At 33.0% G+C, this 12733-nt stretch overlaps 1 protein-coding gene across 4 annotated transcripts in view; it reads left to right on the top strand.

Moving 5' to 3' along the window:
* The window catches only part of COL11A1 (collagen type XI alpha 1 chain), a 196770-nt gene that overhangs the window by 150022 nt on the left and 34015 nt on the right, over positions 1 to 12733 (top strand). For all 4 annotated transcript variants that reach the window (XM_077905647.1, XM_077905645.1, XM_077905646.1 and 1 more), the window contains 6 exons: positions 953 to 1006; positions 2047 to 2100; positions 2628 to 2735; positions 6623 to 6676; positions 8260 to 8313; positions 9502 to 9555. In XM_077905647.1, coding sequence (XP_077761773.1) covers positions 953 to 1006; positions 2047 to 2100; positions 2628 to 2735; positions 6623 to 6676; positions 8260 to 8313; positions 9502 to 9555 — 378 coding nt within the window. The remainder of the gene's footprint in view (positions 1 to 952; positions 1007 to 2046; positions 2101 to 2627; positions 2736 to 6622; positions 6677 to 8259; positions 8314 to 9501; positions 9556 to 12733) is intronic.

The following is a 12733-nucleotide window of genomic DNA, read 5'->3' as shown; positions in this document are numbered from 1 at the left end:
TTTGAGTAATATTGCCTATCCACAAATAGTATGTGGGATATAAACCAAAAAAGGGAACACAAACACAATAGTAGGGGGGAAAATAGCAGATGCCAAAATTGTGTGTTTATTTTCAAATATATAGTTTCTGAAATAAATGTGAAACTAATTTAAATAATTGCTTGTATATACTTCAAGTATCTTGGATACAGCAAAGGAAGACTTAAGAACGGGTCCCTTACCTATCTGATAATCCTGTACTTCTCTATTGCCCAAGATTCTAAGTAAAGATTCTAAGCTCTTGATTCTGAATGTAGAGCTGTTAAGTGTAGGATTTTTTTTAAAGATTTTATTGATTTATTAAAAACACAGAGAGAGAGAGGCAGAAACACAGGCAGAGAGAGAAGTAGGCTCAATGCAGGGAGCCTGATGTGGGACTCGATCCCGGATCTCCAGGATCACGCTCTGGGCTGAAGGCAGCGCTAAACCGCTGAGCCACCCGGGCTGCCCTGTTAAGTGTATGAATTTAATGTGTCTTCTAATATTCTTATGAAATGCCATACATAACACAATTTGTGAACCAGTAATCTGATAATGTGTAACATTTTAGCATTTGGAAAACCAGGAGAAAAAATTAAGTAATTTTTTATTAATGCATAATTATATTTTTGAATGAAACAATGTACTTCCATTATCAGTTTACAGTGATGATATTTCAGACAAAATTGATTTTGTGAATTAAAAATCTAGTTTCAATATTCCTCAAAGTTCAATTGACTTTTGGTTGTCTATTAGTCAACGCTAGAAAGAGAGAAGCAGAAAACCCAGGATTTTACAGTTTAAACAGTGACATTAAACACTAGCATACAATTATATTAAAGTAAAATTTGATAATGGGATGATAGTGATGACAATTGCAATGGCGGGCATGACATGTTAGACATAAACTTTAACTTAAATCTTTCCAACGCAGGGTGAAATCGGTGAACCCGGACAGAAGGGCAGCAAGGGTGACAAAGGAGAAAATGTAAGCTTCCTAGTTCTTACTGAGGAGCATTGCTCATTCAACTTTTTTTTTTTTTTTTTTTTTTTTTGCTATTAACCATGGGTATTTCTCCATAGCATTACCTACTTATTATATGCTACTATATTACCTCTTTGGCAGATATTCAGTTGGGATTCAGTCAATTCTAATTAAACCCCTTTTTGACATTACGTATTAAGTTATGCAATCATTCCAACCTAAAAGCTCCATCACTTTTGCATCATTAGTTCAAATATCCCTGTAATTTAAAGAGAAATAATGTCGTGTGTGGTTATGAAAGGATTTTGACCTGGTGGAAATCTGACAGTGTCTCAGGTACCCCGATGGTCTATGAACTGTGCTTTCAGAACCTTTGCTTTAAATACTCTTCCCAGCATGTGGCAGTTACTGCCACAAACAATGACTTTTTCTTTAGTGCTCAGGTCTTTTATAGTGACTGAACAGTTATTTATGTTAAAAAAAAAAAAGACCGTTAAGAAGAAATGTTTATGCATGTAAGACTTATCGAGATCTACTGCTCAAAATAAGGAGTTCTGATATACATAAACTAAGTTTGCATGTATTTCACATGAAGGAAATTTAGATTTGTATATATTACCACATTCTGTCTGTACAGAATCCCCCAATCCCAATATTCATTTAGAAGATAATGTATAGACAAATCTTGTAAGTGCTCTTTCTGACTCATGCATATCCCATTAAAGGAATCTGGCATTTTGAAAAATTTCAAATGTGAAACTTCAATGCCTTAGCATAAAAATCCACTTTTAAATATCCACAACATTACAAATGAGAGTGCTTTCAATAACTACCAATTTAAAGCTGATTGCAAATATGCAAGTCTGAGTCTCAAGAAGTAAAACAAATAACGGTTGGCTGCACTGAATGCAAAAGGCTTCTTTTCTTTTCCATAGAAGTGTAGAGACGCATAATAGATTATGATCAACGAAACCTTCTGTGCTATTATAGCTGAGACTCTTCAGGCTTCAGTTTCAAAATTACTGATTTTTATCTCACGGCAGGGTCCTCCTGGTCCCCCAGGTCTTCAGGGTCCTGTTGGCGCCCCTGGAATTGCTGTAAGTATTCCTCTTTGTTCAGCAAATTTATGTCCTCACGGTTCCCTGATGAAATTTATGAACTGTCACATAACCAGTTGATTTTGTGTCATGATGAGTCCGTACGTTTAATGTTGAATCAAATTTAAATGATCTAATATGGCTAAGCTGATCTTTATAAACAAAAGATGTTGTGACTTCATTTGAAAAAAAAAAAAAAAACAGTTGAAAGTACTTAATTTGTAGTAAATTCTGAACATTGTTTTCCCCTGGTTAGGCAGCTTTTACTTTACTTGGCATACATGAGAAAATCAAACTCAGTCATACTCCAGAAACAAAGGCTGTAAAACAAACAATGGTGTATTTGTAGCAGATAATGGAAGTTTAATCCTAAACGATTCAATTAAATTTTAAGATTTAATCTTAAAGATTATGTGTTACTTATAAATAGGCCAGCTCTGATTAAATTAGAAATGGCTATATTTTTATGACCTGTATCAGAATCCTGATTTTTCCAGTTTATGATCATTTTCCTTGCTCTGTTCCAGGGAGGTGATGGCGAGCCAGGTCCCAGAGGTCAGCAGGGCATGTTTGGACAAAAAGGTGATGAGGGTGCCAGAGGTTTCCCAGGACCTCCTGGTCCCATAGGTCTTCAGGTAAGATGCTCTCCACATCGTGCACTCTATCATGTCCACCCTCTTCTCACACCAGGTGTTCTGGTGGATGTCAAGCCAAGTAGCCTCCCTTCCTTCTATGTAGGAATCTGGATACAATGTTTAGCCATAGTAACTGACTTACTTAAATGTTAGCCCCACCTTAGGTGTTATGCCTCCTTTTGTCATTCTCCTTTTGCTTAAAAATGAACGACAACCCTTTTGAAGACTGATCATTAAAAGTGAGAGGTTGGATGGATGCTCTTGCAGGTTTCATAAGTGAGAAAATTGATACTTCAGATGCCTAAGAAAATTTAAAAGCATTTTGAGAAAGAGCAAACTGCCAGTCCCAATCACCAACAGCATTGCCAAGAGCAGATGTTAAGCAACAATAGGTAAATAATTAACAATAGATTGATCACTTAAAATAACTTCTTTTAAATTATAATTTGCATTTTGTGAGGCATATCCAGGACAAGAGATAGGGATTTGTAAATCACTCAAAGTTTCATTCAAATATATCTTATGACTAGACTCTTAGGTAACTCTTTGCATAGTAGACATCTCCTGTTCTGAGTTGTTCTTCCATTCTCTTCATTGTGATGTTTACGGCTTCCTACAAACTTTGAAAACATATGGCTCTCTTCTTTCACATGCTTATTCTACACCTACCTAGTGATCCTCCAGAAAATTATAAAATTTTGTTTGTAGTGATATTTGGGTAACATAGGGATATGAGTTATGCCACATTAGCAATTAGAAATGGTTAAATTAAATCATCTAGTTCACTGTCCTTAACAATTTGTGAAGTTGTAAAAAAGTAAATAAAAGTTGAATTTATATAAAGTTAATTTTTTACCTTTATTTTCATAAGTAAAGTCACTGAATACTGATTTTTAATATCAAATAACTTATGTACATAATCACACAGATTATATTTTAAATAATATAATTAATTTTATTTTAATAGTTATTATTGTCATAACACTCATTGGATAGTAGATTCTAGAAACAACTATCAGATGGTATTAACCATTTGAGAAGTACATACAACTGGCTATTTTCCTAGACATCCAATGAATATGCTTTTATTTTATAATTTTCTGCTTTTAATGCTAAAATGATTCTTCTTAGACTTGGGAAATGCAAAAACTTCATGTTCATATTTATGTTTTTACTTCCTTTATGTTTATTAGACAAAAATAAATGAGCAATCTTGAGTACAAAATATCAAAATGTGTGAGAAACACACTTATTTGAAAACAACAAGGCATTCAAAATTAGATTGCTAGTGGATATGTTACCATTCATTTTCTTCTTTCTCATTTAACTGATTACTCTGATTCTATAAGGTTGTAATTTAGGAGTTTAGTTCTTCATGATTAAAGAAGATGCTTTGTAGCTTATATTTATAAAATATTAAATGAAAAATTACCTTCATTTCCACAATGTAAGAAATGTGCTCTTTGATGAGGGTGACTCAAGAAATTAGTTCACTGCAAAATTGATTATATTTCCCCACAGCTACCTCTTTAAATCAGGAATCTGAAAAGATGCTAATGTAATTAACATGTTCACAATTGCATCTGCATCCTTTAATTGAGTCTTCATAGCAGAATAGATATTAGCAATTATAATACATAAATAATAATAATCTAATATTCTGGTTAAGTGACTTGATTTTTCAACTTGGGGTTTACAATTTATCTGCATATGAAGGAGACATATAGAACAATAGTTCTTGGCGTAAATTCATTTTTTTAAATTTTATCACTTAAATGACCAATGATTTTAAGTTGACAGACCTTTAAACAGAATATCTCCATGCATTAATTATTCCTTAGAAGAAAGTTGGGGGATATGAAAACTGATTAACACTGTAGTACTATTTAGCACATTTAGTTTCCAGCAACAAAAGAATTTGACTCATTATGTCTCTATTAATTTTAATGATAAGAACATTCTGTCTTAATCAACTTATGCTATAACCAGATTTCATCAGAAAGAAATAAATATTTCAGTGTTTTTTATTGGGAGGTCCCTATTGAGCTAATATTAGGAATACTCATGCACAAAAAAGAAGCTGGTAATACAGAGCTGTGCTTGCTACAGAAATAAAAGAAAACTATGAACGCTATTATTTATATACTATTCAATTAGAGGATTCCAAATCAGATTCACTCTATGCTAAAATGAGGTAGAAATGTGGACCAAAAAAAATAAGGAAGGTGATTATTATTTTATATGGTGTTTATAAGAATTTACTTTTGTTTAAGTTGCAATGCGTGCTACTTAACAACATGGATTTAAAATGAAATATTAAATGTTAAAATCTACTTGCCTGTTCAAGAATTTGAGTTTGTGTGCTCTATCAGTGAATTATAATCTCCAAGGTTGCACATCTTGGAATCTAAAATTTTAGCAATCTTTCCCAGCTAGTTTTTAGGCAAGCTAAAATCTAAAATACTACCTGGCTATGTCATCCCAGGAACTTCCCTAGTAATTCTAGAAGCTACTATCAAATAATATTAACCGTTTGGGATGTACATGCAACTGATTATTTTCCTAGACATCCAAGTGACATTTGAGAACAAGGAAATGAAATTTTCATGGATGTTGTCCATTATAAATTAGTAATTAAGACTTTGTCATTTATTTTTATATAAATAAATGCCATGTTAAAAAATGTTTACAGATATACTCAATAAGTAGCCTCTCTGCAAACAGAATCATGTGGAATTAGGAGGTCATAAAAATAGTTTAGTGGGTTATTACCAGGGTTTTAAAAAAGTGAAATATAACAGGACAAGGTAAAAATATCAAAGATCATCATCTGTGCATTAAGGACATTATTTTTTGAAACTCATCTTTCAGCTATTTTGCATGTGCACATTAGGGAGTAATAAGTGATATATATTTATTACTTTGGGTCACGGTCAAATAATTTGCAGCCACTGCAGTGTAGTGCCAAATCAATAATTTTACTAAAATACCAGCACAGATTTATAGCTTTTGTGCTGTGTATTTTTATTTCTTAAAAAATTGTGTCTGAAATACTACTATACACATATTTAAAATAAAGTATGTATAGGGTGTATAAGGTGTAAATAAATGATGGTAATAATACTAAAAACATTAAAAATATTAAACGATCCATAATTTTACCATATTAAAACCTATTGCCACTTTTACTATTTCTGTCCAATAATTATTATACCTATTTTAAGCATATTTCACAGATAAACTTATACTAGATTATTTATTTGAAAAGAAAGAGCACGCTTGTGCTCACGAGCAGGGGGAGGGGCAGAGGCAGAGAGAGAAGTAGACTCCCCACTGAGCAGGGAGCCCTATATGAGGCTTGATCCCAGGACTGTGCAATCATGACCTGAGTAGAAATCAAGAGTCCGTCGCCCAACCAACTGCACCACCCAGGCGCCCCTGGAATGCTTATTTTCAAAAGAGTTTTGTCAAATTGGTACATAACTATGAAAACCTCACTTTAATAGGGTGTCCTAAAATCATTTGAGACAGGATTTTTCAGAAAAATCTTTGCAATGGCAGTCCTATATACTTCTCATAAAAGATGAAGCAAATGATTAAGTGTTCATGAATTCCCAGATTAAATTATGGTTTTAGTTTGTGTAACTAAAATCAAACAGTATAATATTATACAAAGCATAAATTTTATTTGAAAACGTAGGTATGAAATTTTATTATATGCAGTTAAAACTTGCATTGTATGTATTTCGACAGGTGACAGTTTCTAAATCTTAATTTCATGTTCCTGTTGGCATTATATCTAATTTTGATTTTATATTAGAAATTGGCCAAAAGTTTCCTTTTAAATACATAGTGACTTTTCCTGTCTTCCTATTATGTTTTCTTAGGGACTGCCAGGCCCGCCTGGTGAAAAAGGTGAAAATGGGGATGTTGGTCCCATGGTAAGTTTGTATCTTTTAGGATATTATGGTTATTGTGAATTTTCCTATTACTAATATCTTTCTTCAGATCTAGTAATATGAACAAAGTAGTCCTGAAGGCCATGATTTTTCAGATGGCTGCCTCCCCCTTTTCCCACCCAACCTGTGTCTGTGACCATTGGAGTCACTCTCAGCAAATACCTCTCTTTCTGTTCCCTTTTTCACTTTGCAGTAATGGTATATGCACATGCGGCATTACTGATTTGTTTCTAAGTATATGTACTATTTTTGTCTATATAAACTGCCAAACTTCAGGTTTTTATTAGTTTTTAGCTCCCGACTTTGAAGTGCACCAGGTAAAGAGGAGGAAATAGTCACCTATGATTTGGATAATTAGCAAAAGTTAGCACAAAACTATACTTTGTAACAAATTCCTAATTTAATAAGGAATTCTATCTGAATTAGAAGGATATGACAAGATAATTTGCACTTATTGATTCTGGCTTTCTGCTCTTAAGTATGAATCTAAGAGTTCACTAAAACTTTGAAATACACATATTTGTTCCTTGAGCATTACTTTGGATAAGGAAACAATTATCCAAGGTAACTGAAATCTGTAATGAAATGTAATGAGTAAATTTACTAATCACTCCTTCCTTTCAATAAACATTGCCCCCATCTCTTACTTCCTTCAGAATACATGTTTTGAAATTTTTACACTTGCATTTTAGATTTTATTTTCTTCAAATAAGGAAATATTCTTTACATCACAGCAAACTTAAAAAACAGGGAACATAATAAACATTGCTGACTCAACTAATACTCTGAGCAGCATCGGGTACATAGCTCCTTTCTAGATGTGATTGCTAAGGTTCCTTCAATCATTAATAGATTTCTCTCTGACATTACTAATAATAATAGCTATTAGTAAGGAAGTTTTCAACAATGATATTAGAATAAACTGTGACTTTTAAAAGTAATTCTAATGCCCTGGTATTCACTACAGACTAATTTAATCACAACCTTGAGGTAAGGGGTTCCAGACATCAGTATTTTGTAAGGAGTACCCTGAGGTCTTTTTAGTGAACAACCGGAGAAAGAACATCTCTTTTAGGAAGACAACTAAATAGTTAATCTTATTTCTGTTCTAACATGTAGAACATACGAGCTGACACACACACACACACACAAACAGAATATACAAATAAAAAATACTTTTATAGAATTAATAAATTCTAAATCTAATCAAGCACCATTTCTTGTTCCAACTTTGTGTTCCTTTTTAAACCAACATTCTAGCATATTCTAGTATAACATATTTCTGTTGTATTATGAATTCATTGTACCAGATAGTAGCAATAGCCTGATTTTCTAATTTTTAATCAAATTGTTTGCCCGCAGTCCTAATTTCCTCCTAGCTTTGTGTAGAGACTCATTTACTAACATGATACTATATCCATCAACAATGACTTATAACCCTGCTATGGTTCACTAGTTATGATTTTACAGCATGAAACTTTGTTTCATTTTCTTGATTGCAAAATGAAGATGTCAGAAATATAGTGTGTTTGGTCCTCATAAACCTTCATATTCATCTCTTACAGGGTCCACCTGGTCCTCCAGGCCCAAGAGGTCCTCAAGGTCCCAATGGAGCTGATGTAAGAACTGTGAAATATATGTTAATTATTTTGAAGTTGTATAAATGTCAGTATTATTTAATGACAGATGGTATATAAGACACTATGAAGATAATTGCACTATTGCTAAATGTTTAAGTGGACAAGAGCTCAAAAATCATCTACTCACTACATTTCATTTTATAGGAAAATAAATAGGCTTTATAGGGAACTGGTCACCTCACATATAAAAGAGGTTCATAGTTCACATTCAATATAAGATATATTAGAGAATTATATGCAAGATAGTATGTGCACCTCTTACCATGTAAGATGTTTCCGCTCAATTGTGTAAAGACAGTCTTCCCCATGCTTAATAATCGACCCACTGCTACAATATTACAGGATTTGAAATGTAATGCCACATTTATCTTACTGTTACCATTAGCAAATGTACAGAATGTGATGTCATCTCTCCTCTGATCTCAACTTTTCACAATGAAAAAGTCGTTTATTCTTGTTTTCAATTGCTCTTGTTATGCCTGCTTTTAATTAGCTCAGGCCAGAATGGGGTAAAATAGACTAGGAATAGATGTAAAAAGAGCTTTTAGGTTTTGTTTTGTTTTTTTAAGACTTATTTATTTATTCATGAGAGACACAGAGACAGAGAGGCAGAGGGAGAAGCAGGCTCCATGCAGGGAGCCCGATGCGGGACTCGATCCTGGGTCTCCAGGATCACGCCCTGGGTGGAAGGGAGATGCTCAACCGCTGAGCCATCCAGGCGTACCGAGCTTTTGCATTTTAATTCTCCTTAAGTAATATACAGGTTAAACGAGGGTTCATACTGTTTTCTGCATGGATCACCTAACTCTTAACCAGAGTCATACTTTGATCCACATCAAAAATTTACAGAATCACCCTCTATTCTTCCCTATGCAATGGGCAAGGATTTTGAAATTATCTTCTGCATATCAACCAACATGATTAGAGTTGGAAAGTTTTCTGGCGTATCTTTGAAATTCTGGTGAATTTGAAAATCAATTTAATGTAATTAAATTATTTGCTATCCAGTAAATTTGACAATAACGGACATCATTTTGTCCCATCCTTCAAATGACTTGGAATATTCTTGCGTATGCTTCTCCCTCTTTGAGAACTACCATATATGTTTATGAATTTGTTATTTGTTACAAGAATGAGGATAACTATATTGTTTTTTCTACACTGTAGGGACCACAAGGACCCCCAGGATCCATTGGTTCAGTCGGTGGTGTTGGAGAAAAGGTGAGGAATGTAGTGATATACAGTTTGACCCAGCAAGAAGTAAAGACTTTGATGATATTGGATAATATTTTAAGTACGTCTAATAGTACTAAGTATTTTACACATAGTTATATGAATCCCAGCCAATCCACTCTAGTACTTAAATATTAGTGATGATGTGATTTTGAGACACCACATTTTTTTGTTGCCAGGTATTGTGCTGAGTCCTGGACATAGGTTATTTACCTTTTTCTTTTTCTTTTTTTTTTTTTTTTTTAAGATTGTATTCATTCATGAGAGACACACAGAGAGAGGCAGAGACATAGGCAGAGGGAGAAGCAGGCTGCTCACAGGAATCCGATGTGGGACTTGATCCCGGGACTTCAGGATCATGCCCTGAGCTGAGGGCAGACGCTCAACCTCTGAGCCACCCAGGGATCCCTAGATTAGTTCCTTTAATCAACACAATCACCTCTGATGATAGTATTATTATCCACATTTTTAAGCTGAGACAGCTGAAGTTTAAAGAATTTCAGTAATTTCATCAAAGTTTTGTCATTAGAAAGTAAGTCAGGATCTACTCCTATGTAAGTCTGACTAGACTAAGTGTCTCTAATAACACTCATTCCTGAAAAAGAAGATTGGTTGATATAATGGATTCAAACAGTAAAAAGGAATTTTTCAAATTACAAAAGAAATAATCATTCATTTTGTCATACTTGGAGTTGCATTTTCATTGAAATAATATAACCCATCTTTGGCACTTTTCAAAATACTTGGCATGTGCCATAACATCTGGGCTCATATGTATAGCTTCTTTTTTTTTCATGAAAATGATTTCATCTAAAATATCTTCTGTTTCTTATTATGAAAATGTCAAAATGATTCTTTAAATTCTTATTTATGAAAGAATATTCATGCTCATTTCTTAATAGAATTTTTAAGAAAATTGACACTGGTCTTAATTTTAAAAAATAGTTATTTACCAATTTTGAGGGATACAAATTAAATTTCATTCCATAAATACTATACAATGAAAAAATGCAGGTATTTCCTGAAATTTCTAGTTATTAACTAAATGATATCAGAAGACTTGTCCTAATTGTAAAAGCGATTCTGTTGTTTGGTTTCAAAGAGTTTTGACATATCACATATTGCGTTTATTTATTTGAAGTAAAAGATTTAACCCTCAGATAAAAGAAGTGCGATAGGATTAGAATGTAGTATTTTCTTTCTCTTTTTTAAAGATTTTATTTATTTACTCATGAGAGAGAAAGAGAGAGAGAGAGGGAGAAGCAGGCTCCATGCAGGGAGCCCGACGTGGGACTCGATCCCGGGTCTCCAGGATCACTCCCTGGGCTGAAGGCGGCACTAAACTGCTGAGCCACCTGGGCTTCCCAGAATGTAGTATTTTCATGTGTATATCTGCTAAACACAGTCTACAATTTTGGTTATAATTAATCCGATATGGTCAACTATTCAACTAATTTCTTCATTACTAAATTAGAAGCATTTTAAAATTATTACCTAATTCTTACTGCATAAATAGTCAAGTATTTTTTTTTTTTACTGGCTCTGTTTATATTTTTAAATGTAATGTTTTGTGTTGAAAACATGCAAGTTAGTTGGGGTCGGATTCAAAGAACATTTTTCATTGAGTAGAGTTGTCGTAGGAAGAGTAGCAACAGAGATAACTGGTCTCGGATGGCAAAACTATGAGATAGATGAAGACAGACTCGTTGCTCTTTCTTCCCTTGGTGCCATCCCCTTTTGGCTGTAATGTTGCCTAGATGGTTGTGAGAACTGGTCTCTAGTTTTAGTTTTGCCCACCTGGAAATATATGAAATAATCCTTAATAAATATATCCTAAATTTAAAAGCCCTTTCAGTTTATATTACAGTTTCCTAAAGCTCCCAGGTACAGTAGGAGCAGGTTTAAGTACTTCAGTTACAATTATGGTTTTATCTTGTATTATTCTTGAAGATAAACATGGATGCCAGAGTTTTGGACTTTGGGAAAATTATTTTTCCATATTGTTTCCATTTGCATAAAGGCTATCTGGTAATACCTGGCTAACTTTGAGTCTTAAGAAAATGATTCAGTTAATCAAGATGGTGATTTAACTTCTTACAGTTAAAATGCACCTGATCTAAATTTGTTACACTGAAAAACAGTTTTAATTTTTCCTATTAAAATTGTTTTTCTATGTGATACGATAGAAATAAAATTCTAATTTTAATTTTGTCTTCAGAATCGAGGGTAATATAATTTGGAGTAGATTATAGATTTCTGATATCAACTTTGACTCTGGCTGAATGCTTCCCCACTTCTATTTTAGAAAATATATTCCCAGTCACCAATTCAATGAAAAAAAAAATCCAATGAAATTCAATGAAAAAAAAAAAAAGAGAGAAAAGAAAACTAATAGCCTTTAGTCATGCTGCACTTTCTTACATATGTTTAACCTGCTTTCCATGTAATAAATATTTGCTACAGATGGATTTTCCACTTAAATTATTTCTTTAAAACAAGGAGGTATTACCTAACAAAGATGATTACCTTAAGATATAATGTATACCTTATGACTTTGGGCATACAATTTGCTGTTCCTTCTGAAAAGAGTTTTAACCTGAATAACTGATTGAGTGGGGTAAAATAGTTGCATGATAAGTAATAATACATTTATAATCTAGAATCTCCTTCCTATGCCATTTTTCTTCACAGAATGTATATCATTGATTATCAGTTATTATTCTTCAAATGAATATAGTGTAGCTTTGGTGATGCTATAAATGCAGATTCAATCTATATAAGCGGTCTGTTGCAATATTTTCTTTCTTTACTTGTAATATTGTCCCACCTCCTTTCAAGAGATTCAATATGGAACATTTTTAAATAATACCAATTTCATCTTAAGTAATTGCTATTTATATTGTGCACACTGGCTCTAATATACTCAAAGGTTATTTTCAAATGTATTTTTAACAAATGAATATTAATGCATTATTCTCAAAGTGAAGATACTTTGTACTAAAACCTTGTCTTTAAATCTTAACATTTATTTTTTTCTTTATTTTTCTTTTCAAACTTTTTATTCAAATTCTAATTAGTTAGCATACAGTGCGATATTGCTTCCAGAAGTAGAATTAGTGATTCATCACTATTGTGCTAAGTGAAATAAGTCAGTCAGAGAGAGACA

The sequence above is a fragment of the Canis aureus genome, chromosome 8 (assembly GCF_053574225.1).
Source record: "Canis aureus isolate CA01 chromosome 8, VMU_Caureus_v.1.0, whole genome shotgun sequence".
Classification (NCBI taxonomy): domain Eukaryota; kingdom Metazoa; phylum Chordata; class Mammalia; order Carnivora; family Canidae; genus Canis; species Canis aureus.
This window is presented reverse-complemented; position numbering and strand designations above follow the sequence as displayed.